At 49.1% G+C, this 23,355-nt stretch overlaps 1 protein-coding gene across 4 annotated transcripts in view; it reads right to left on the reverse strand.

The window, feature by feature from the left end:
• Window positions 1-23,355, reverse strand: part of dlg2 (discs, large homolog 2) — a gene marked incomplete at both ends in the record, with an annotated part of 124,633 nt that overhangs the window by 17,922 nt on the left and 83,356 nt on the right. For 3 of the 4 annotated variants that reach the window (XM_084474442.1, XM_084474444.1, XM_084474445.1), the window contains 8 exons: window positions 146-205; window positions 4,753-4,894; window positions 5,430-5,574; window positions 6,446-6,582; window positions 7,407-7,576; window positions 8,835-8,959; window positions 10,412-10,462; window positions 11,879-11,932. In XM_084474442.1, the coding sequence (XP_084330568.1) occupies window positions 146-205; window positions 4,753-4,894; window positions 5,430-5,574; window positions 6,446-6,582; window positions 7,407-7,576; window positions 8,835-8,959; window positions 10,412-10,462; window positions 11,879-11,932 (884 nt within the window). Of the gene's footprint in view, window positions 1-145; window positions 206-4,728; window positions 4,895-5,429; window positions 5,575-6,445; window positions 6,583-7,406; window positions 7,577-8,834; window positions 8,960-10,411; window positions 10,463-11,878; window positions 11,933-23,355 lie in introns of all 4 variants that reach the window. The other variant, XM_084474443.1, reaches the window with a different exon arrangement.

A 23,355-nucleotide genomic window follows, 5' to 3' on the forward strand; every position in this document is an offset into this window, starting at 1 on the left:
CCCATTTCAAAAGTGAAATATGAAACGGGGAGATAAACAAGGTGGGAGGGGGGGTGCGGGGTGGGGGCTGGCGGGGGTCGATGAAGGACGGATGGGCGTGGTCACGCGGCGTGCAGCGGGCAGACGGGGGGGGGGCCGTTCTCACCTAAGCTGGAAATGCTGGGACTCAAACCTGTGACCGTCGCTGTCGTCTAGCGATGGGTTTCTAAGGGGGAGGCGGGGGGGGCAAGAAGACATCCGTGAGTCACTTTGCCGCAAGCCGGCCGCTCGTTCACACACTCTCACGCTCACGGGCATCACGGTCCGCTTTATTTAGAACCGACAGGCGCCGGACACAAAAATAAACCCAGACGCCGGATACTCCATGTAATCTTTTCACATTCATACTTTTGAAATGATGAAACGGTTATTATTTATGCGATAGAAAAACTCAAATCCAAGGAAATATTTACATCAAAGTTGAATTCAGAACTAGACTCACGACGTAAAGGCATGCGACAGAGAACCAGACGAACAGAGCGTGAACGGGGGGGGGGGGGAGGGGGGGGGGGGTTCAGAGACGCACACATCCTCGGAAACACTGAAGGGGGCACGCCGTTGTCAGGCGATCTTCTTCACTCAAGGGACATCACATCATCATCATTCATCGCCAACTAACCAGAGCCCCCCCACCCCCCCCCCCCCCGCTGCCCCCATGGGTGGGACCAGGTCCAGGCAGCAGACAGTAAGGTAGCGATGGCTCTAAACAGAGAGGCTCTTGGTGTAAGCGGAACGTGAAGTCATGTGCAGTGTTTCGGGGGGACCGTACTGTCGGAGAGTGCACAGAAGGCTTGTTTATGCGCTGAATGTGTATCTGCACGACTGATGATTCGCTATGTGTGTGTGTATGTGTGTGTGTGTGTGTGTGTGTGTGTGTGTGTGTGTGTGTGTGTGTGTGGTGTTCGTGTGTGCGTGCTTGTGTGTGTGTTTGTGTGTGCGTGCTTGTATGTGTGTGTGTGTGTGTGTGTGTGTGTGTGCGCTTGTGTGTGTGTGTGTGTGTGTGTGTGTGTGTGTTCGTGTGTGTGTGTGTGTGTGTGTGTCCTTGCGTGAACAAAGTTTGTTGTGATGCTGGGAGCTACAGTTCTGCTCCTGCAGATTAAATTTGAGTCGACTAATAGGCAGTGTACAAATTAGCATACTCCTCAGCTCACTAACACAGCCATACACACACACACACACACACACACACACACACACACACACACAGTGCTTAATCAGTCTTAATCAGTCACCCACATAAATGCACACTGCATACATGAACATGACAACATGCACTACATCATCCACACAACACACACACACAGACACACACACACACACGCAGACTGTCACTATATGCCCTCTGCGGGCTAGCTCTCTGTCTGACAGACTGTCACGTGTTCATGTGTATTATGTAGCCACTGGCAGTCTACAGCTGACTGAACTGATCGTGGGCCCTAAGGATTCTGGGAGAGCGGGGCTGAGCCACAGTGATACTGTGGTCGAGGGCCGCAGTCCATTTCATTCGTGCCAGCGCGTTGACGTGAGGGCCGTGGAGTCAGTGTCCAGTCGTTCATGATGCAACGCAGACAGACATTTCTCTAAGCTCCCTGTCCATCCGTCTACGCCGTCGCAGTCTGGCCCAAACGGGAAGAGACGTGGAGATGGTGGCTCACCAGAACTGGACAATGCCAGGTTTAGGCAAAGTAAACACACCTAACAAGTCTTGTGTTTTCTCTATCCCCCTGATATTTTAAAGTGCAGCGGCCCTTACATTTGGGATGTGCTGGCGCTGGATAGCACAGTCCGGGCGGTCTGTCGGGTTTTCAAATCAACAATACGTAGACCGGCCACTTTGGAAATGCACAGATTTGAAGGTATCCTCTTCTGAGTGCTTTGTCTTGCCACGCGCCTCAGGCCCGGGCTCTGTGCCGTCTGGAACAACCTCCTCGGTGTGCCTTTGAGCACAGATTCCATGCTAAGGCCTCGGCTGTCAGGGGTAGAGAGTGTGGCGGGTAGGGTGTTGGGTTGGAGCCCAAGTGCACCTGTAGGCTTGCAAGATGCTCTAACCCCTATAGTTGCTCAATGAAGACACTTTGGAACTCTTATTATATAGGTCAATATGAATATAATTTAATGTTGCATATCTATATAATGTGGGTCATAGTAGCGACTCATTCAGCCCTAAAAAGGGTTTTTAAAAAATAACCCTAACCCTGATATGCATTTTTCATGTTGTATAAGCACTCTTTGGTACTGAATCACTGGCGGTGGAGTTTTAATCCAAAGTGGATCTTAAATATTCCGGCAACAAATTGAGTGTCACATTAGCTTCGGTATGCGCTTCACTAACCCCATCAGTGGCCGGCGTGAAGACACTGCTGCGGGGATATAAGAAGAACCGCCAGAGGGACGGTCAAGACATCTGGACCGCCTTTGCTGAATCATTCATAACCCCCTGACGCGTTCCTGGCCAGAGACGAGGACGGAGCGTTAATCCGGACTGGCAGGAGGAGGAGGAGGAGGAGGAGGAGGCGGAGAGCAGGTGGGGAGAAACTCAAGGTGGCATTTAGGAACAGTGGAGTTCCATCAATCTCCCCCCCCCCTCACTCTCATTCCGTACACGCGTAGCCGGAGTACGACTCTGGGCATTTTCCAGTTCACAATTCTCTTTGAGATTTGTAAAGTCTCCCCAGAGAGAGTGAGGCGCTGCTGGTCGTTTGTTAATAGGGAAATTAAAGGCAGGTTTTCAAAGAGAATTGTAAGCGGAGCCAAATGTGAGGGAAACGTGGTTAATATGGACACTAAGACCGTTCAGTCAGCCTTTCTTTTGTAAAACAGGAAGATTTAGATATAAAAGGAGACGGCTGTGGAGAGAGATCATAATCCTAATTAAATTGTATTTAAAACTTCATGGACCCTCTAGGGAGGAATACATGTAGTAAGTATAAATCCATCTTCTCCTCGCAACATGCTCTGACCTTTACGGTTAAAATCCAGAATAACACCACAGGTGGACGACTTGTTTTATATTAAACATCTACTTAGGCCCTTCTCTCTTCTACGGGAGAACGTTAACTACCTGGACAGGGGGAGGGTGGCCGTTAAACGTGAAACAATGGCTGCCCAAGTTATGGCGGCGTGGAAGGTCACTAGTGAGGTAATGCAGTACTTAGAGCTCTGAACAAATGTTTAATCCTCTTAGCGCAGCCACAGAGACGAGGGAGGGAGGAGGGGTAAGTCTTCGGAGAACAAAAGGATTTACAGGAAGTGCACATCCTCCCCGATTGTTCCAACAAACAGGCTATCTGCCGTCCAGCCTCAGCAGCCTCAGCTCAGTCCCGCTCTCGCAGTTTGGGTTCGGGGACGGCCCGCTGCACCCTGGTTAAGGCACACAGGAATGGTTTTAGGAGTGCGAATGCCATTCCTGAAATTCCACACCGGTATGAATAATATGCAAAAATACGTCACGATAGTATCGATCACCATAAATTTTTTTTACTAAAGTTGGCCCTTTCTCCAGTGATGTCTTTCTCTGGTTATTGTTTGTCCTTGGTAACACACAGACCATGATCGTGAATCGTGGTTTGTGCGGACAAATCCCGACAAATCCCAGGAGCAACAGGGCGAGGGAGAGACGAGGACACTGCAGACGTCATCTAGAATTTGAAGCTTAGAACAGCTCCACTGGCCAACTCGAAAAAGAATAACTGAAACCGAAACGTGTGTCCACTACTGATGATGTAATAGCTGTGGAAGGGGAGCGAGGAGGAAGGGGGTGCAGACCGTCCCCTAATCCTTTCCGGTGTTTTGTGGATGTGCTACTACAAAACACAACAATCAATACAACACGCTGACAGGTATTGACTCATTGTCCAGTTTTTGACAATGACAGCCATATTTGGAGCCACACTACTGACCACTTCAGACTTCGCAACTTGGGCAATTTTTACTAAAATGATTAATCGATTGGGAATATGATTGTTATATATATCGTTTGTGAATGGGGAGCCCCGCCATCCAGGCAAAAAAAAAGAAAAGTTTTCCGACCAAACAGATCGCTCTGAAAAACATATTTTTCGACCATCATATCACTCGGATAACAATATTTTTTAGAGGGATCGGGAAAAATAATTATTTTACGACCAGTCAGATCACTCGAAAAAAATTATGTAGCGCCATGAAATGCAAGAGGCTGAGAGTGAGAGAGCAGTTGAAATGTCAAGCAGAAAAAGAGGCTAATTTCTTCCAAATGATATTGGGTACATTCCCACTTTTGTCTCCCGTTTAGGACTAACCAAGCAATCTTGTGTAAGGGTTAGAAAACATCCGTTATCGTCCTAACTGTGTGGTTTCCCACTTCAAAAGATGAACCCTCACATGGCTCTCCCGACTTTAAGCCAATCACAAAAAAGTACAACAAACTGTTCTGCTGCTGTCTCTGTAGTGGTGATGGCGAGTGTTTGGTTACTCTTCCATCACACACACGCACACGCACACGCACACGCACACACCCACAAACACACACACGCGCCATCCCAACGCACAACATAACACAACAGGAAAACACAAACACTACACCATTAGGGAGAACAAACGGATGGAGCAGAGGTGGGGGGGGGGGGGGGGGGAGGGGGCCGACAGAGAGACAGAGAGACACCGACGTCTACCTGGAGGAAGAGGTGTGGTAGGAAAGCAGGAACTAATTACCGTAAGAAGGAAAAACCGTCCAACCTGTTCACGTCCTCGTCGCCCAGCAGGTGCTTGGGGAGGGGCGAGTAACTCCCGGGGGAGATGGGCGGGAGCCCCGACTTATACTCCAGGGCGCCGATGTTCCCCGGGGAAGAGATATGGTTTTCCATGGTGGGAGAGAATGCTGTGTGTGTGTGTGTGTGTGTGTGTGTGTGTGTGTGAGTGTGAGTGTGTGTGTGGTGAGGGTAAGGATGACGAGGGTTAGGGTCGACATAGAGGGATGACAAAAAAAAGAGAGAGAGAGAGAGAGAGAGAGAGAGAAAGAGAGGGATTGAGAAAGGAACACAGAAGGAGGCGATAGACGGCGCCCACGTTTTGGCCTGTGCTGTAGCTTCTGTAGCTAGCTGCCTTAGCGGAGAGCGGGGGCATTATCCGAGCAGGGCATTATCCGAGCAGGAGCCCGAGCGTAGATTAGCGCATCCTGACAGCTCACGGTCGGGATTAAAGCAAACCTTTGTCAAACACTCCTAATTTACACTCAACTTCACGTTCATTTGCGCAAACTCAAAACAACACAAAAAATCCGCTCCCCTCGACTCGGCTCAACCTAGATAATCAAAGGCGGTGATGTGAATAACAGGTTTGTTGTGTTCTTGGGTTCCTCTGCGGTGTTCCTCATCTAGAAGGGAAGAAGAAGGCGGGGGGGGGGGGGGACTCACAGTGCGTTATGTCCGGAGGCCCATAGGGGTCCGACAGGTACACGTTGGTGGGCTTGCCGACCTTCAGGTAGACCACGTCCGAGGTGTTCTTCAGTATGGCCACCGCCTCCTCGTGAGACACCTCCTCTAGGGTGTAGTTGTTTACCTAGGGTGTAGTTGTGTGTGCGTGCGCGCGCGTGTGCGTGTGTGTGTGTGTGTGTGTGTGTGTGTGTGTGTGTGTGTGTGTGTGTGTGTGTGTGTGTGTGTGTGTGTGTGTGTGTACCCCACCAGGACAGATAGAGAAAGAGAGAGAGATAGAGAGAGAGAGAGAGAGAGAGAGAGAGATTAAGAGATTAATAGATTAAGAAGGCAACAAAGACAGAGAGACGGTCGATTGTTGTTGACTTGTTAAATAGTCAACCTATTGTTGCTCACACTCCTCCCTGTTGCTGTGCCCTCCCTCCCCCTCCCTGTATGCCAGCCAACCAGATTATGACAGATGGGCTCGGGGAGGGCTGCGCGGCGTGCTCCCACGACGGCGCGATGGAAGTTAATTAAATCAGGCGCCGGTAGAACTAGAAGGAGCCCGGCGGAAGAGGCGCCCTAATGGCTGAGGAGCCAGCTGAGCTGATACCCGACACAGCGAGAGCAGGGAGGCACAGCGGTCAGTCTCACAAGAGGTTTGGATGGGTGGCTATAGCAAGTGGGGGGGAGGTGACCGACTGACTGAAACGAACAAAAAAATGGTACAAAGTGACAGCTGATGATTATCCTCATGTCATAAAGTCACACTGCATCGATTTGGCTAAATTCACGCAAAGCACACCGAATGCTGGGAAGTTGCGGGACAGTGTTGGTCGTCAGTGTTGACACAACGATTTGTGTTGCGCTTAGTTTTGGATTTGTTTAGCATTATCGGCCTGCTTAGGGTGAGGCGTTTTGTGTGAAGTGGACCCGTGAGGCCCTTTGAGCGTGTGACTGCTGGTGTAGCGTCGTGTGTCTCTGAGTTCAGCAGGGGGGGGGGGTGTGTCCCTCACCATGAGCAGCCGGTCGCCCACTTGTAGCCGGGTGTCCTTCTGCGCGGCTCCCCCGTCGATAATCTTGGTGACGTAGATGCTGTTGTCTCCGGGGATGTGCTGGTTTCCGACCCCGCCCGCTATGCTGAACCCCAGCCCTGTGCGTGCGTTCGGACAAGATTAGCCTAGCATGCGAGGTAGCATGTGCAAAGCCGTGGAGCCGACGAGGCATGGGCCCCAGGCCATGTAGCAACGCCCCCCCCCCCCCCCCCCCCCAACTGTTAGTAGAACTAACAGTTGTAGCGAGCTGGGTACCAATAGCAAGAGGCAGAGTTTGTGGAAGCCTCTAGCATAATATAGCTCAACATAATTCTTCATCTATATTCATAAGTCACATGAGGTTTTCTTATTTTCTTTTTTTTTAACTTTAATTCAAAATAGAATAAAAAACGATAATGTTTTAGAGACATATGCAAGTAGAAAGAAGGCGTCTTGATCAGGTATGTACAACTTGACTAACCATAACCACGACTAACCAATAGTGCTGCAAGATGGACAACAATTATAACTGAGATTCTTTTGCCCGCCACTGTGACTGCGATTATTCAGTGCGATAAACACAATATCGATTACATTTATTTTTTATGCGGTGCTTACTGTTACTAAAAAAACAACAATAGCAAAGCAATTGCTGAGGTGTCACATTTGCAATTTGATTTGAACGTCACAGGCGTACTCATTTTGACTTATTTATATTTCCCTAATGCATCTATAGATTCCTGATTCATCTTCATCTATCAATTAATTGTGACCCTTCACCCTTTATAAATGAGGACCATTTACCATTAACCTTCACAATTCGCTAACGGCAGAGTTCAGCATTTTCAATAACATGCATTGAATTGAGCAGCCCTACTAACCACCACTAGAGACTGTTCCAGCCCACCCCCGACACCCCCCCCCCCCCTCCTCCTGCTCCCACCTTTGGGTCCCTTGATGAGCTTGATCTCCAGGACGGTCTCCAGCATGGGCCGGCGGCGCCGCACGTACAGCCGCACGATGGAGCCCGCCACCTTCAGGGCCTCCACGGCCTTACTGTGGGACACCTCCGACACGTCCGAGTCGTTCACCCGCAGGATGCAGTCGTTCACCCTGCGCAGCGAGTGAGAGAGTGAGACGAATGGCTGCCTACCATCCACCGACCGGTAGCTACGCGGATAGATAGTGTGGAAACGCACACGCATCTACACACACACACGCACGCACAGTCAGAGGGATGTACTTAATAAAATCAGCACTCACTTTAGAAGTGGTTTTTTCAATATTTATCAAAACCAGCACTCACTTTAGAAGTGCTGTTTTTCAATATTTATGCAAGATTTAGGGTTCCCTGTGGAGCTTGCCACTAGATTTTCCGATAACTTGCCTGTGAAAGCAGATCAGACATGGGCACAGGGCACATTGGCTTCTGCATAGATGCTAAGTCTGCTTCAGGACGCAGGTTTGCGCTGAACCACTGCTTTTCTACTGGGAAACGCTCATGTGTGACTAAGTGTGTGTGTGTGTGTGTGTGTGTGTGTGTGTGTGTGTGTGTGTGTGTGTGTGTGTGTGTGTGTGTGGTGAGAGGCAGAGGAAGGCTGCGTTTGAATTCGCAGAGGTTAGGGATACAACATCCATGCCCTAACACTCAAGGACACACATCCCCCTTGAGGCCCTGCAGTGGAGCCAGCTGGGACCCGACACACACACACACACACACACACACACACACACACACACACACACTAAGTGGCAAGCAGAGCGAAATAATCAGAATACTTGCACGCTTATGAAGCTTAACTCAAGTTTCGTAACACTCTTAACTTTCTTCATCATAACTGAGGATCACTTAAACTTTGTAATTTGTCTCTACTCTCAAACCATAATATGCTATTATGACTTTGCAGCTGGATCAATATAGCCATGAATATATGGATGGAAAAATGATTTTGTAGGACACACACTCTTTGGGATTCAATGATTGATCACTTGGTTGTAAAATAAACTTAAATTTCAGTAAACAATAATATAATGATGGGACACAATGTCTGCCTTAAAGAACCTAACTAATTTGATGCCCTTTTCTGAATTGGAAACAAACATTAAAAACATAATAATAATATAATCAAGGCATAAATCATGTGATAATGTGCTTTCAGGACACTCAGGTTCACCTTACAGTGCAGGGCAATAACATAATTAATAATAAATAAATAAATAAATAAACAGGACAGCAATGACAACGTCAACAACAGGTGGCAAACACAAGGAGCTCATTTTGGACCCGGTTTGCTTTAAGAAGTTTGGCTGACTCAGGACTCATCTGTCCGCTCCAAGACCCTCCACAGAGCCTGACCGGGACCAGACGTACCGCAGGCGCCCGTCCTCCGAGGCCGCCCCCCCCGGGATGATCTTGGTGATGAAGATGCCCGGGTCATCTCCGATGTGGGGGTTGTCTGTCCCGCCGGCGATGCTGAAGCCCAGGCCCGAGTTGCCCTGCGTGGGCCACACACACACACACACACACACACACACACACACAACGTTTGGGGGAGCCGCTTGGGGGGGGGGGGGGGGTGGTGGGCATTTCAAACCAGAGGACCGTATAGTTTGGACTGACTCACTGAAGCTAGCCTTAACCCCAGACGGTCTTCTGCTGGTAAGACTTTTATAAAGAGCTAGCAAATTCGTTAACACCCTTTTAAAATAAATGAACAATTAAACGCTTTTGTTTGAGTGACAGGGTATACTCCTATTCTGCTACAAACGTCCCGTATCGGTCTGCTAGTGCTGATATTTAATGAATTTCTCCTACGGGGGATTAATAAAGTTGTGTCGTATCGTATATGATTGAGTAACACGGTGGGGAACGGGGTCTGGCTCATCATCACTGTCAGCTGAAAACGCCCGGCCCTTATAACCGCTATATCACTAAACCTGACAGTCCGACGTGTCTACTGGCCAAAAGAGCTGTCAGTCCTCCTGAAGAGCGGGCCTGTGCTACAGCCTCATCAGAGCGCTGTCAAAGAGGATCCCGCCCACGCGCCTCTCTCGCATGAAAAGAGACGGCGTGCGGCGTGATTAAAGCCCTAACTGAGGGGAAGTGAGGCATCTCTTGATTATGAAAACCTTAATCCACCGAGCCAGCTCCCCCGAGGCGCCCGTGGCGGTAATACTGTAATACTGCGGCATCGGAAACCGCTGGCAAGGCCCGCGAGCGACACTGACACTGATACAGGGCATCACGGACCCATGCGGACCCAGGGCGGGGTCCTGTTTTACACCACTGTGGAAGGAATACCAAAGCAGCGCAATGTGCAGCGCCTCATGTATGGCTCATCGTGGACACGGACACGAGTCTCGGTTGTGTTTGTCTGTTTTTTTTTCAGGAATAATATCCATGTGCAGGCTTCCCTCGTTGGCTAAATATCAGCCCACCGCCTTCGGTGGTGCTGACCTTTGACGGCGGCTCTGTTTTGCAGTCTCTGGCTCGCCATCATCCTATTGGATGCGTCAAGACGATGCCCTCCCCGGGCACGATGTTAGTCTTAATGTCGACCACCCGTATGGATAATGTTGAAATTCTCCAAGTACCACAGGCTCCAGTACTGCTAATGGCGTTTTGTTTTTTCGCATACGAGCTAGCTGCTGTAAGCCATGAATAAGTTATACAACAAATGACGCTGTCATTCAGATTCGAGGTCAACGACGGGTACCATGTCATTTTAAAAACTGTCTTTTTGGACATCAAGACAAGAGAGTTCCCGCCACCAAGATGAAGGAAGGGATCATGTCCGCTATGCCCACACATCGTGTGAACCAACCAATCAGAATCACTCCCTTTTTGTGTATTGCGTTTGACTTTATGAACAGGTGAGCTTGGACACAACGAACACCAATGGTTTTGATCAGGAAAAGAGTGCTTGCAGTGTCTGGGACGGTACTCACCCGCTCCAGTGTGATCTCCTCAAACTCATATTCAATCTCTGTCCCGTTGAGCTGAAAAAAAACAACACTGCATTAGCTGACAACAAAGCTGGCTATATCTGTACACCGGTGATACCAGAGCTAGGCATGATAGAGAAAACAGTAGAAATGCCTAGTGACCGATCGATTCCAATGATTTTGTCTACATTGTCAACAATTTGTAGAAATGTCAAAACATCATCATGGAGTATACATTACAAAGTCAATCAACAAATGAACATTTCACACGTCATAACAAGATTCTGGTCATTAACTTCAGACATTCAACCTGGTAGAATCACTCGACACCCCGAAATGCATTTATCCATTGATAATACTGATCAGATAGCGAGCTTCTCCTGCTGCGCGTGAGCCAGCCAGACACAGCGAGAGGCGAGGAGTGGGGGTGGAGGGCTGCCTGTATTTTGCCGCGATGATTAATTAGCAATAGGCGCTTCCTTCCCATTAAGCATTCACACAGGAACAGCGATGTCGCAGGACGGATGCTTGGCACGGCCAACGCTATAATGTCCCCACTGGCGGAAGTTGTGTGATTCATACCGTCATTTACATAATTTAGTGAGCGCTAAAACAGCAACATATACAGTCGAAAAGACAATGATGGGCGCCGTGCACGTATAATGAATTCATTCATTATGTGCGTAACCTTTGAGACGCCACACTGTCATCGGGGGGGGGGGCGACATCTGATACTTACATAATATATATAAAGCAATTGTTTCACGGTAGGCGGGCACATTTTGTTTGTGACTGTATCTACATTTGTATTCAGCGATGACTTTATACAGTAGTTGCTGTACAACAGCAGCCCCGAATACATTCATTATAAGGTAAAAAGAGATGTATACACACACACACACACACACACACACACACACACACACACACACACACACACACACACACACACACACTGGTGACAGTTAACAGAGGCGTCTTGATTTCCAGCACACGATGACAGTGTCTCAGTGAATTTCAAGCAGCACCTGTCAGTGTTACGTGTCGACGGAACAGACTGGACATGATGGCAGACACTCTCGTCTGTACTCGCTATGTGTTCTCTATTTTTTAATTTGTTATTCGTCCCTCGTAATTGCTCCATCGGCGCCGTGTATTTGTTTTGATGGGGAGCGGGCGAAGGGTCTTTGAAAAACTATGGGTGGGTCTTTTATTCATGACGACCCATCCATTATTTAGCACGGTGACCCCGTTTGTTTTTTTGACATGAACACATTGTGTGTAATGTGGGTGTCATCATCAACACGTCGTAGCGATTCTCTCCCCACAATGCCTTTTACAATGTGATGTAGGCATTGGGAAAGGGACTGGGGATGTTTCTGCACAGTTATCTGCTAGTGGTCATCATGAATACAACTGATGAGAACTAGAACAAGACTAATATTGATCCATCTTAATGAGGCTACTCACATATGGCACCGACTCCAGGGTGTCCGTGTTGACTACAATTGGGGCGGGGCTTGCCTGCGAGAGAGAGAGAGAGAGAGAGAGAGAGAGAGAGACAGAAATAAAGAGAGAGAGAGGTCGATAAGCCACTGCAAGAAGTGTCAGCGACGACAGCAAAGTGCCCGGGCCAACTCCTGTCCTACTTTCCATATATGGACAAAAGGGAAGTGGGATGGGGGGGCTGAAAAAGACATCTTCTGGATCACGCTGCCACGACCTGCATCATCAACAATTCAACAGTCCTCCATTTTGCTGGACGGCAGCACCACCAACACCATCCCCTGTCTCAAAAGGGAGTCTTGAAGCTCTATGTATCAATACAGACACAGTGATATGGAAGCGGATTTAAAGGGGTGATATAATGCCACCAGGTGTGAGTGTGATTAGTAATTACAAGCCGTTTGCCCTGTGTTTTAGTGACATCACAAGTGGGCGTGTCCCCCTAGATGTGTGCTGGACGGATCAATCTGCCAGCCTACCCAGTGGACTGTAGCCCATGTTGCTTATCTGTCCATCACACATCTAGGGGGACACGCCCGGTGGTATCATATCACCCCTGCAACAGTTGCCCGCAGGTCCTTTAGATGCACAGCGGTTGTTTCCGCACAGAAAAACAAAAACACAAACACGCAATCTCAAATGACATCTGCAAACTAAGTCAAAGCGCTGAGCTGGGCTGCTTTTCCCTACTTTGCGTTGCGCACGAGACTGAATAATGCATGATGATTACCAATCAGCTTTGCATATCAGACACCCGTGCGGCTGGTGATTGCACCACTGGGTGTATCATATGAGTTCAGCCGTATTGACGGAGCGTTTACGGTGTAAATAAATCCGTCTGGCGGCAGCGGCGGCCCCCGTGAACGAGATGAAGCCACCGTGAACTGATGCACGGGTCGGATGTGTTCAAACGCGTGAGAAACCAGACGATGGTGTGTTTATCGGGATGTGTGTGTGCCATCCGTCGTCTCCACGTTGGCGGATAGAAGATGTAAGAGCTGTTGGAAAAGCCGTCGCCATCCGTCAGCTATTAGTGAGCGAACCGCGCTGTGAGATTATCTGTGCACGCTCCTGCTCGCTCTCTTTTTACAACTCCTCTGTGGCTCAAATGGAAGAGCAGGGCATTAACTCCGGGTTAGGGTCAGGGGTTTTAGTCCCATTGGGGGCCACCCAGGAATATAGCTCCTCGTCGGATTGTAATACACTTTAGGTAAAAGGGTCTTACAATACCATGAGGGACTACAAGTCCACCAAATGGCCTCACTGAACTCAGCCGAACATATGCAAATAACACAATCAAGAAGCGGCTGAGAAGAAGGAAATACACATCAGAGAATGCAATGCACTAGAAACTATTGACCTGTGGTAACAACCGTTCCATGGGGGTGAATGTCAGACGTGGGTGAAGCTTTCTCCTCTCACTATTATTAAAGCATAACTCATCACTGCGTTGATGGTGGGCTTCATCGCAGTGGGAGAAAAGCCCTGCACATGTGTGGAACGTTATCGACTCCATCCTCGCCTCGCTGTGCCTTTATGAAGATGATTTTACGGGGAGACGTGGATTGTGAAGAATTGTGCTGACCAAAGACGCAGCACAGCTTTTGCTTCGACTGTGACTTTAGTACGGGACAATGGACGTCCACGGCAGCAAGGGTAACCGTTTGTTGGACAGAGAGTACCTGGGGAGAAGAGAGGAATCATCGATTTTGCAGTTGTAGCGTCATCTGGAAGTAAAGTAGACGATACGAAAATGACTTATTTTCTTGAGGTATGACCGTCAAGCCCTGTTGCTCTGTGCTTAGACAAATATTGTTCCGGGGAAAATGTTTAAAAAATGATTGCCCGCAGTGGATTGGGTGGAACCGAGACCAATGTCACGCTGTACGCATCGTTTCTCAGGTTTTTATATACGATTTTTTTTTAAAGCAGGCGATAAAAGCTTATTAAACCTGGGGTGATGATAAGATATGGGAGAGGAAATGCGTCGGCGTAACTATGAATGCTGATGAATTGGCATCAAATAAGGCAGAGCCGTGGACCGTGGCTGAGCCGTTCGCACACCTTCGGGAGCGCCAGGAGGTGTGACCCGACTGGACGGATTTACAACAGTGTCGACACGCCTGGGTGGGGAAGGGGGGGGGCGGGGAGCAGAGAGTGGGTCAATGATTGAAGGTGAAACACAGTTTGTGAGGAGAATAATCAAGTGGATTTGCTCACAATGCACCTCTGCTGTTGCCTGATGTTCTTAAGATTACAGTAATCATACGATGCAAGTTATTATAATGTGCCCCGTTCAGCAACGTTGGTTGCCGCGGACGGACGGGCACGCGATCGTATCCAATTATGGAATGGAATAACGGAAATCACGTGGCATGGGCCTGGCCCAAACGGACCAATCATACGCAGAGGATGTGCAGTGTGGGAGGAGCTAAGTGAGAGGTAAACATGGGTATGACGGTGAGGATGCTGTCACATTATCCATTGTGCTTTGATGTATCTCAGACCACTAGAAGGCAGAACAAGGTTACCCTGGAAAAGTAGTCCCATCTTAGACTTTATATATTTAAATGTTCTGCAAAAGGAAGCGCATGGATGTGATGTACTTCATCCGGCCAATTAAAATGCTCACACACACACACACACACACACACACACACACACACACACACACACACAGAAGAGACACTGTGTGTTGGGGCATGGAGATAGTAATGGGCACTCGACTGAGTGCATTAATGACATTGTCAGCTGTACCCGGGATCATATCTGCGCCCGCACCCCCCCCCCCCCCCCCCCCCCGGACGACGGCGTCGCCTGAAACGTGACAAGAGTGGCGTGCACGTGAAAGCGCCCGTGAGGGTCTGTCAGTGCCACTCCCGCAGAGAGAGGCAGAGCGGGAGAGAGTTGTGTCTCGACGGTAACTCACAACATCTTTTATTAAAAGGAAAGGAAAGGCCATCATTTATTCAACACACAGAACGGGGGGGGGGGGGGGGGGGGGGAAGACATGAAATGGAATCAAACAGACGGTAAAGTGACAGGGACGGGCGTCTTTAGAAGGGTGGATGTCTTTGTTAAAAGTGTGTGTTCCCGTTCACTCCATGCCGTGTGGGCTCTTTGACTGTAAAGTACAGTCGGTAGGTGTAGCAGGCAGATGTCGACCAACACCATGTGCAGAAGACAATACGATGCAAAAATTAAATGCATACATCCACTGTGGCATTGCTCAGAAGGACGTCCGTGAGCTGTCTGCTCCGTCTCTATTCATCTATTGTATTCTATCCGTTTAGTGCTGGTCGGCTATGTTTTTGCTCAATAATTCAAAGGAGCGGGCTATAGTGAAAGTATAGTGGCCTGATAAATGAAATCTGCCCATCAATATTTCACCAGCATCATTGGTATAAATATCCAACAACAAACGCAGGCATTTGATGGGTCTTGCAGAATTTTATACTCAAAAGTTTTACTAATGTATGTACTACAGATATTTGCGCGTCTTCGATCTACCAAAACATAATCTTTTTCCCAAAGAACCCTTGTTTAAGTGAGATAAAATGGAACACAATTAATTCCATGACATGATGAACAGTGAAATATATCCCCAAAACCTAACCAAAATCATCAAGCATAAGAAAAGATGAAAATGCCAGAAGCAAAACTCTCTCCTCTGTCCATCTATGAGAGTTTAACAAGGCACACACATACAGACACACAGATGAGAGAAAACAGGCACTATACTAAACTAAACAGAGAGTCTATAATCGTTCTACTGAAGCGTTCCTTCATGTTCTCCCAGGATAACACATCAGCCCATAGACGTTGTGAGGACAGTACACGGGTAATGCCCTGACACGCGTGACTACAACCGTTCACGTTGTTGAACAGAACCTGACCCATGATGAGTAATGCTCAGAAGCACCAGCAACACTTTTTTATTAACATGCTGCTATATTGCAGAGCCTGACGTCAACAAAAGCCCTCTCACTCTCTCTCTCTCTCTCACTCCCTCTCTCTCGCTCCCTCTAACAAGCTGCTCCATCATGTTCAAGTGAACACAGGCTCAGATAAAAGCCTCATTTCCAGCCTGTGTGTGGGTTTGCTTGGGTGGTCATTCCCGGCCCACTCAACTCAGGCAGAGCCCGGTGAGTGAAACGGACCAAACCATAGAAATAATGCATAACAAAACCCTTCAGAAAACACACACCGACACACCGCCTTTCACTCAGAACACTTTGATACAAAAACAACACGCGGCGATCCTCCAAAGCCTCCACACACTATCCACCTCGGACGTAACCTACGTCACACAGCACACAAGCACACACACACACACACACACACACACACACACACTGCCCCGCGCTCCGTTCCGGGCCCTTGGTCCACTGCGGCCGGGAGCCACTGGCCCCCAGAGCAGAGAGCCTGTTTACCTGGTAGGGCTCCTGCCAGCCCTGGACGCAGCCGCACTCGGGGCCCCACTGGTCGCAGCTGCCTCCCTTGACGCTGGGGCTCCTGTGAGACAGGAGGCCCTTGGGTTCGCCCACCTGCCCCGTCCGGCCCCACCTCTTGGGCAGCGTGGCCCCGCCGGGGACGCCGGCGCCGTACTGGTACCTCTGCAGGGCCTGGTGGGACTGGTGCTGGTGGGAGTGTTGGCGGGGCAGCTGATGGGGATGCTGGTGGGGCTGGGGCTGCGGGTGCTGATGGGGCCGCTGGCGGCGTTGCGTCCAGTACGCTTCCTCCTCGCCGTAGCCTCCCCGTCCTCCTCTCCCCTCGTCGTCCAGGTCGGCATAGCAACTCTGCTGCTTGCTCAGGTAGGCGGTCATCGTACGCCGAGTTTCAAATCCCCCTCTTCCCCCCCGCCCCCCCCCCACCGCCACCACTTGTCACTTACTTCCTGCCACTGACTTCCTTCCTACCGCACTTTTCCCTCCTGTAGGTTCTCGTTTCTCTGTCTTCTTCTTCTTCTTCTTCTTCTTCTTCTTCTTCTCCTTCTTCTTCTTCTTCCCCTTTCTCCTCCTTGTCCCTTTCGGTCTATCCCCTCCCCCTCTCTAATCCGTTATGCGGGAGACGGTGTCGCGCGGCGGCGGCGGCGTCCTCCTCCTCCTCCTCCTCCTCTGATGAGGCTCGTGACGGTGATGAATGGATGAGCCGTCGGGGCTATCGTAGCCGTCCGCTGGCTACCATACATGTGGCTGTGTGAGAGCAGGACTCCTAGGCTGTTTATGTGTATATGTGTGTGTGTGGGTGGGTGGGTGGGTGTGTGTGTGTGTGTGTGTGTGTGAGAATGGGTCTGTGAGTGAGTTAGTGAGTGAGAGAGAGAGAGAGGTTATGCGTAAATGTGCGCAAAGGGAAGGCAGCAGCAGAATGATCAGATGAGGGAGAGGGAGGGTGACCAGAAGGACTAAAATGGAGAGGGAGAGAGGGAGGGAGGGAGAGAGAGAGAGAGAGAGAAAGAGGGGAGGGGAGGGATGGAGAGGAGTTAAGTGACTGGATGGGGAGAGACAGAAAAGAACAGCAGGGAAAAGAGAGGGAGAGAGAGAACCACAGAGAGAGCTACAGAGGGGGTGGTCTGCGCTCTGTGTGTGTGTGTGTGTGTGTGTGTGTGTGTGTGTGTGTGTGTGTGTGTGTGTGTGTGTGTGTGTTTGTTAGTTTGCTAGTCCTGTGTCAATATATGACTCAACTGGCAGTGTTCGCACCGCCAGGCAGAAGCAATCGATGCTCGCCGCTGATAGGAATGGGACGGGACGGCAGGCTGGGCTGCGGATCACAGAGATTCGGATGCGGCTCATCACCATGTGTGTACACGTGACGACAGTAGTAGTACCAACAGGAACTGTAGGTTGCCGTGGTAATAAAGAAAAAAAGAAGCAGAGCACCTTAAACGCACACGCGTAAACACAAACACACGCACACACACACTAATGAGGGTGATACGCCTCAACACATACACACACGCACACATTGATGAAAGTGCCTCTGATCTCACACACACACACACAAACACACACACACATACACACACACACAAAAAATACATTAGTGGAAGACCAAACCAGATCACTGTGAATGTGATCGGTGGTATGTTGTTGATAACTTAGTGTTTATAATCAAATAATCCATTAAATATGACATCATCTAATCAACAGCTCTCCTCTCCTCTGGCTGCCGGATTTGATCAGAGTTTAATGCATGTGTGGGTAAATGTGTGTGTGTGTGTGTGTGTGTGTGTGTGTGTGTGTGTGTGTGTGTGTGTGTGTGTGTGTGTGTGTGTGTGTGTGTGTGTGTGTGCGCGCGCGTGCGTGTGTGCGTGATAAGTGTGTGGTATGGAGTGTGCGGGGGCGACCCCCGTTCAGATGATATTGACGTGCACATGGATGCTGCAGACTGCTGTTCCCAGGCAGTCAGGAGCTCTGGATGGAGGGACTTTGACAGTCGGACTGATGATGATCTGTTCAATTATACAATCAGTTTGATGAGGTAGTGCAGTGTTAGTGTCATCGCGTGTGCGTCTGCGCGCGCGTGTGTGTGTGTGTGTGTGTGTTGATGCCTGTTTGTGTGTGTAGGTTTGGTGCATATACGAAGGGTTGGCTGGTGTGTGTGTGTCTATGGACAATAATGCTTCATAACAGCCAGGCAGAAGCACTAAATGGGAGGCACAAAAAAATAGATAGAGAGTGAGAGAGAGAGAGAGAGAGAGAGAGAGAGAGAGAGAGAGAGAGAGAAAGAGAGAGAGAGAGAGAGACAGAGCAAAACAGCCGCAGTGGGCAGCTCAAGTGTGTGAGCTGTGTGTGTGAGAGTGTGACACTGAGTGTGCGTGTGTGTGTGAGAGAGAGAGATCATAACAAGCGATGAAGAGCATGCAGGAGACAGGGTGAGGGAACAGCTTGGTTGGACAGTCGGCTCACTCTTGCTGTTCAATCCCTGCATTGAGTACACAAGCAGTGTGTTGTTTTAGCCCGTCCTAGCACACACACTAACATACTAACTGTTAGTGTGTGTGTGTGTGTGTGTGTGTGTGTGTGTGTGTTAGTGACTAATACACACACACACACAAGATCCCTATCCGACACGACTCACAAAATTCACCATATTCTCGTTCGGTGCATCTGAAGTCCAAGTGACCTCATTCTGTATTCACTGGTGCGCAACAACATACAGCATAACCACTGGAAACATTTGAAAATGATTACGGCGGGCATGTTGAGTGTACCACATTGCCCGTCCCACTGTGTGTGCAGAATGTGTGTGTGTGTGTGTGTGTGTGTGTGTGTGTGTGTGTGTGTGTGTGTGTGTGTGCGCGCGCATTAACTCAACCACATCATCTCACTCTACAAGACTTCAGTCCCACAGGCTTCAGAGATGAGCAATGAGTGAACTCTTCTTACTTTAAATGCGTCGCCATTCGCCCTGCGTGTTCATTGTTCATTGAGAGTAGGCAAACAGAGAGATACAACCAGCAACATCTGAATAGTCAAATGAAGATGATTCACACCAGAAGCCATGTGTGTGCGTGTTTTGCTGCTCATGGGGTGAGAGGGATAGATTATGAAACACTGTACATAGCGCTGTTGTTATATTGAGTGTGTCGTAATACTTCAATAATACTGCATTAGTATTAGGATAGTATTGGCCGGTGAAAATTGAATGACATGCAATCGGGTATACGATGAGAGGCAGTATTGTCTTGTATGCCGTGATAAATACAATTAGGGCTTTTTACATGATTGTGATTATATGCTACCATCCACCGTGACATGAAACGTGTGCTTTTCAGCCTCATTACAAGTCGCGATTTCAGAATAACCCCTTCGACTGCCTTGTAAACGATCTGTTCAGAGTCCCACTCCCCCGCTGAGCCCGTAGCGCCCCCCTGCTTTGAGCGTGGGCCATGTATCGTTGTGCTTCCACATGCAGGACTTTGCTCTTACTCTCCCTCAACCTTTTTCTACCCCGCTCTCACTCCAACTCTTTTCACCTCTCTCCCTCTCTTTCTAGCGCTGCCTCTACCCCCTTATTGCGCTAACGTGTTCCTCCTCTCACTCTGCATCCCTCTTACCTCCACCTCATCCTCCCTCTCTCTCCATCTCTAGCTCTAACTCGTTCTACCCGTCTCTCTCTCTCTAGCTCTAACTCGTTCTACCCGTCTCTCTCTCTCTCCATCTCTAGCTCTAACTCGTTCTACCTGTCTCTCTCTCTCCATCTCTAGCTCTAACTCGTTCTACCCGTCTCTCTCGCTCCATCTCTAGCTTTAACTCGTTCCCGTCTCTCTCTCCATCTTTCTCCCTCTCTCATCACTTTGCCATTTCAGTCAGATAGTGTTTTGACCCCTTCTCGCTGGCGCGGGGATGAGCCAATCAAAGATTGACAGGTCATTTACTGTGTCCGCAGCGCCTGACTGAACATCTCTATTAGCTGGCCAGACCCCTGACGCTAGGGGAGCCCTGCCCGCGCATGTTTGGCAAATGCAATGCAATAAAGAAGGCACACTTTCTCCTCTATTCTACTCCAAAAGAAATGGGTTTTTATGTGTTTTGATATCACAGATTCTTTTTCTTCACCAACCTCATTGTCTTCGTGTCAACTAGTTTGTTGTGAGCAAAGAATGCGTTCTGTGGAAGGTCATTCGTTTGGTAAACGTTGATTGTGTTTATAATTTAAAAAAAAATGCATTATATATTCCCATTGATAATGTAAAACTTCAATACATTTTTTGAAAATACAATCGTTGCTTTAGTGCAATATAATGGTGCAAACTATGGTGGAACCAAGGAAGGCCAAAATCTCAAGCATTTATTGGAGCATACGATGGCTTACTGCCTGCCGTTATAGAATGGAGAGCTGTTAGTCAAATGGTCATGTAATTAATGCCATTTGCCACCAGGTGTCAGTAGCAGTTCAGTTCAGAAAAATACTCTTTTTGTTCCATCAACTGTTTTTTGTTCTATTCTTATCCCTTAAACACTATCAATCTGAACATGACTAAGGGAGACTCGTCCTCTAAATCCTTCTTTTTAAATTATGAGAAATTATAACTTGTTTAATGGAACATTTTTCAGCAACTAGTGATGGGTGAATTCATTACATATTTTGGGGGTATCAGTGCTAAAACATATGGTCCTCGAAATCATGAAATATGTACAACTGTTATATAGCAAATCACTATGTATTTCTTACACATCGTACTTCATCAAATAACAAGGAAGCAAAGTGAAGAAGCTTAAAACGACATAACAGACACATTTCTGCTCAAATGTTCGACATGTTCTCTGTATAACTGCCTAATTAGACGGAGCAGAAGGCTGAAACATGGTCCCGGCTTTCCCAGAGCTTCATCCTATTAAAGATTCAGCAGCATTTCTTCATAAACACACTTCAAACTCAGCATTTTAACCTGCACTATGGAACTTTTCTACTGCAGCCATCGTCTACGTTCCGGGGGATTTGAATGCATGAGTGTTTAAAGTGTACAACCCAGCACACGCCTGAATCAATCTTTTTGTCTCGCATAAAATTTTCAGTTGGTCTACGGACGACCAACGGCGGGAGAATCCAACGAGAGCTTTGCCGCAGGTGAGGAGTGGAGAGGAAGTGGGACGAAGCCTCTTATATAAAAAATATGATAAGCTTTGAAGCAGTTGATTACTTTTTACAATTATTCACAATGTCAAATTATTTTTAACAAAAGCAATGGCTGCAGTGAATTCTTTTTTAAGATTAGATGCCAAATTCATTAAAAAGCTACCGCTAGAATGCTATCGCTGTTACCATCTGTGGGAATGCGTTTCCAACCGGCTGAGAGCAAGGTTGTACAGATTTAACAGCCAAACGTGAGTTTCAACGTCGCCAACGTTGCAAATTAATTCTATTACTTGCAGGGAAGTTTATTCTATGACTTCCACACCATATGAAACTTTTCTTGAAATAAAATTTCTGTGACAGCATATGTAGATTTATTTCTCCTTGCGCCTCCTGGTCATTATTTATTCAGTATCACTACCTCATGCTCCCATTTAATGAGCAAAAAGATCTCCGCCATAATTCCTTCCACCAATGCAGAGGGAGCTCTGAATCACTTGGCCTGGGCCTTTATTAAAACATCCCGTAGGTACTCATTTTATAGTGGTCCCATATAGAGTCTATAAATGTTCTTCTTTACCTCCCCGAGAGGAAGTAGCTGTAGTGCTAACGGGAGGAACACTACACCTTGTAGCAGCACAAAGAGCCTATAAAATGTATGCTGGCAGTGAGTGACTAGCCACGGCCCGCCAGACTCAGTCTAAATGGGTTCATGGGCGCTCGTAAACGTGGCTTACACACAGAGACTAGAACTACAGAGACTAGAACTAGGCTAAGCCTAGGTGTGCACACGCACAGGCGTTATCGGCAAACCGAGAGCGCTATCGAGCATTATGGACGAAGAGTCTGGCCCACAAAGCCGGCCGGCCACTAACAGGCAGCATCCATTAAGTGCCACCGGTTCAATACTCTGCCATTCTCTAGTCTCCATCCTATTCGATACGGAATGAGCACAATGAATCCTACAGCACGCCGTCCACAACACTCTAGAGGGTTTCAAACATTGAACCGAATGTTCAAAGGTTTTCAAACATTTCAAACAGTTCAAAGACCCCCCCCCCCCCCACCCCCACCACCCCACCGCCCGAGTCAAAGCAAGGCATTTGCCCCTTCGTTGGATTTTTCGAAACACTCCTCTATGTACATATTTCCATTCAGCCTCAAACCTTTGGCGCGGCCGACGCCGGGCCCTCCGGACCCTCCTGGGCCGCCGCCGCCGCCGCCGCCCCGGCCTCGCCGCAGTGCCTCTTCAGCAGCCTCCCCGACACGCTGGGCCTCCAGCGGCCCGCGCCCCCCAGCGACGGCCACTTGAGCGAGCCGAAGCTCAGGCTCAGCCCCTTGCCCAGGCTGCCCAGGTCGGGCGCCCAGCTCCGCAGCACCTCCATGGACCAGCGCTTTTCCAGGGGGTGGCCCCCCCCAGCCGGGGCCTGGGAGGAGGAGGAGGCGGCGGCGGCGGCGGCGGAGGAGGAGGAGGAGGAGGAGGTGGCGCGGCAGCCCTGGGACGGGGACAGCAGGTTGGGCGCGCTGCCGCCGTGCACGGCGCCGTGGCCCATGGGCGCGCCCTCGCTGCCCACCACGCTGTCCCAGCGCCGCTTGCCGAGGTTGGAGGTCATCATCATCATCGGAGGGCTTGGAGGAGAGAAACCGACGCCGGTCGTGGAGTGATATCCAAACGACAACCCCCCCCCCCCCCCCCACCGCGCGCCGCCCCACACACACACACCCGCAGACGAAAGAGCAGACCGCACTGCCCTCTCTCCTACAGAGCACACAGCATCCTCTCTCACGACCGGTTTGAAAATAATCCCCGCTGGAAGCGGAACGAGCACAAGCAGCCGCCCCCCCCCCCAAATAAAAGTAAA

This window comes from Micromesistius poutassou, assembly GCF_964030765.1.
Source record: "Micromesistius poutassou genome assembly, chromosome: 10".
In the NCBI taxonomy this organism is placed as follows: Eukaryota; Metazoa; Chordata; class Actinopteri; order Gadiformes; family Gadidae; genus Micromesistius; species Micromesistius poutassou.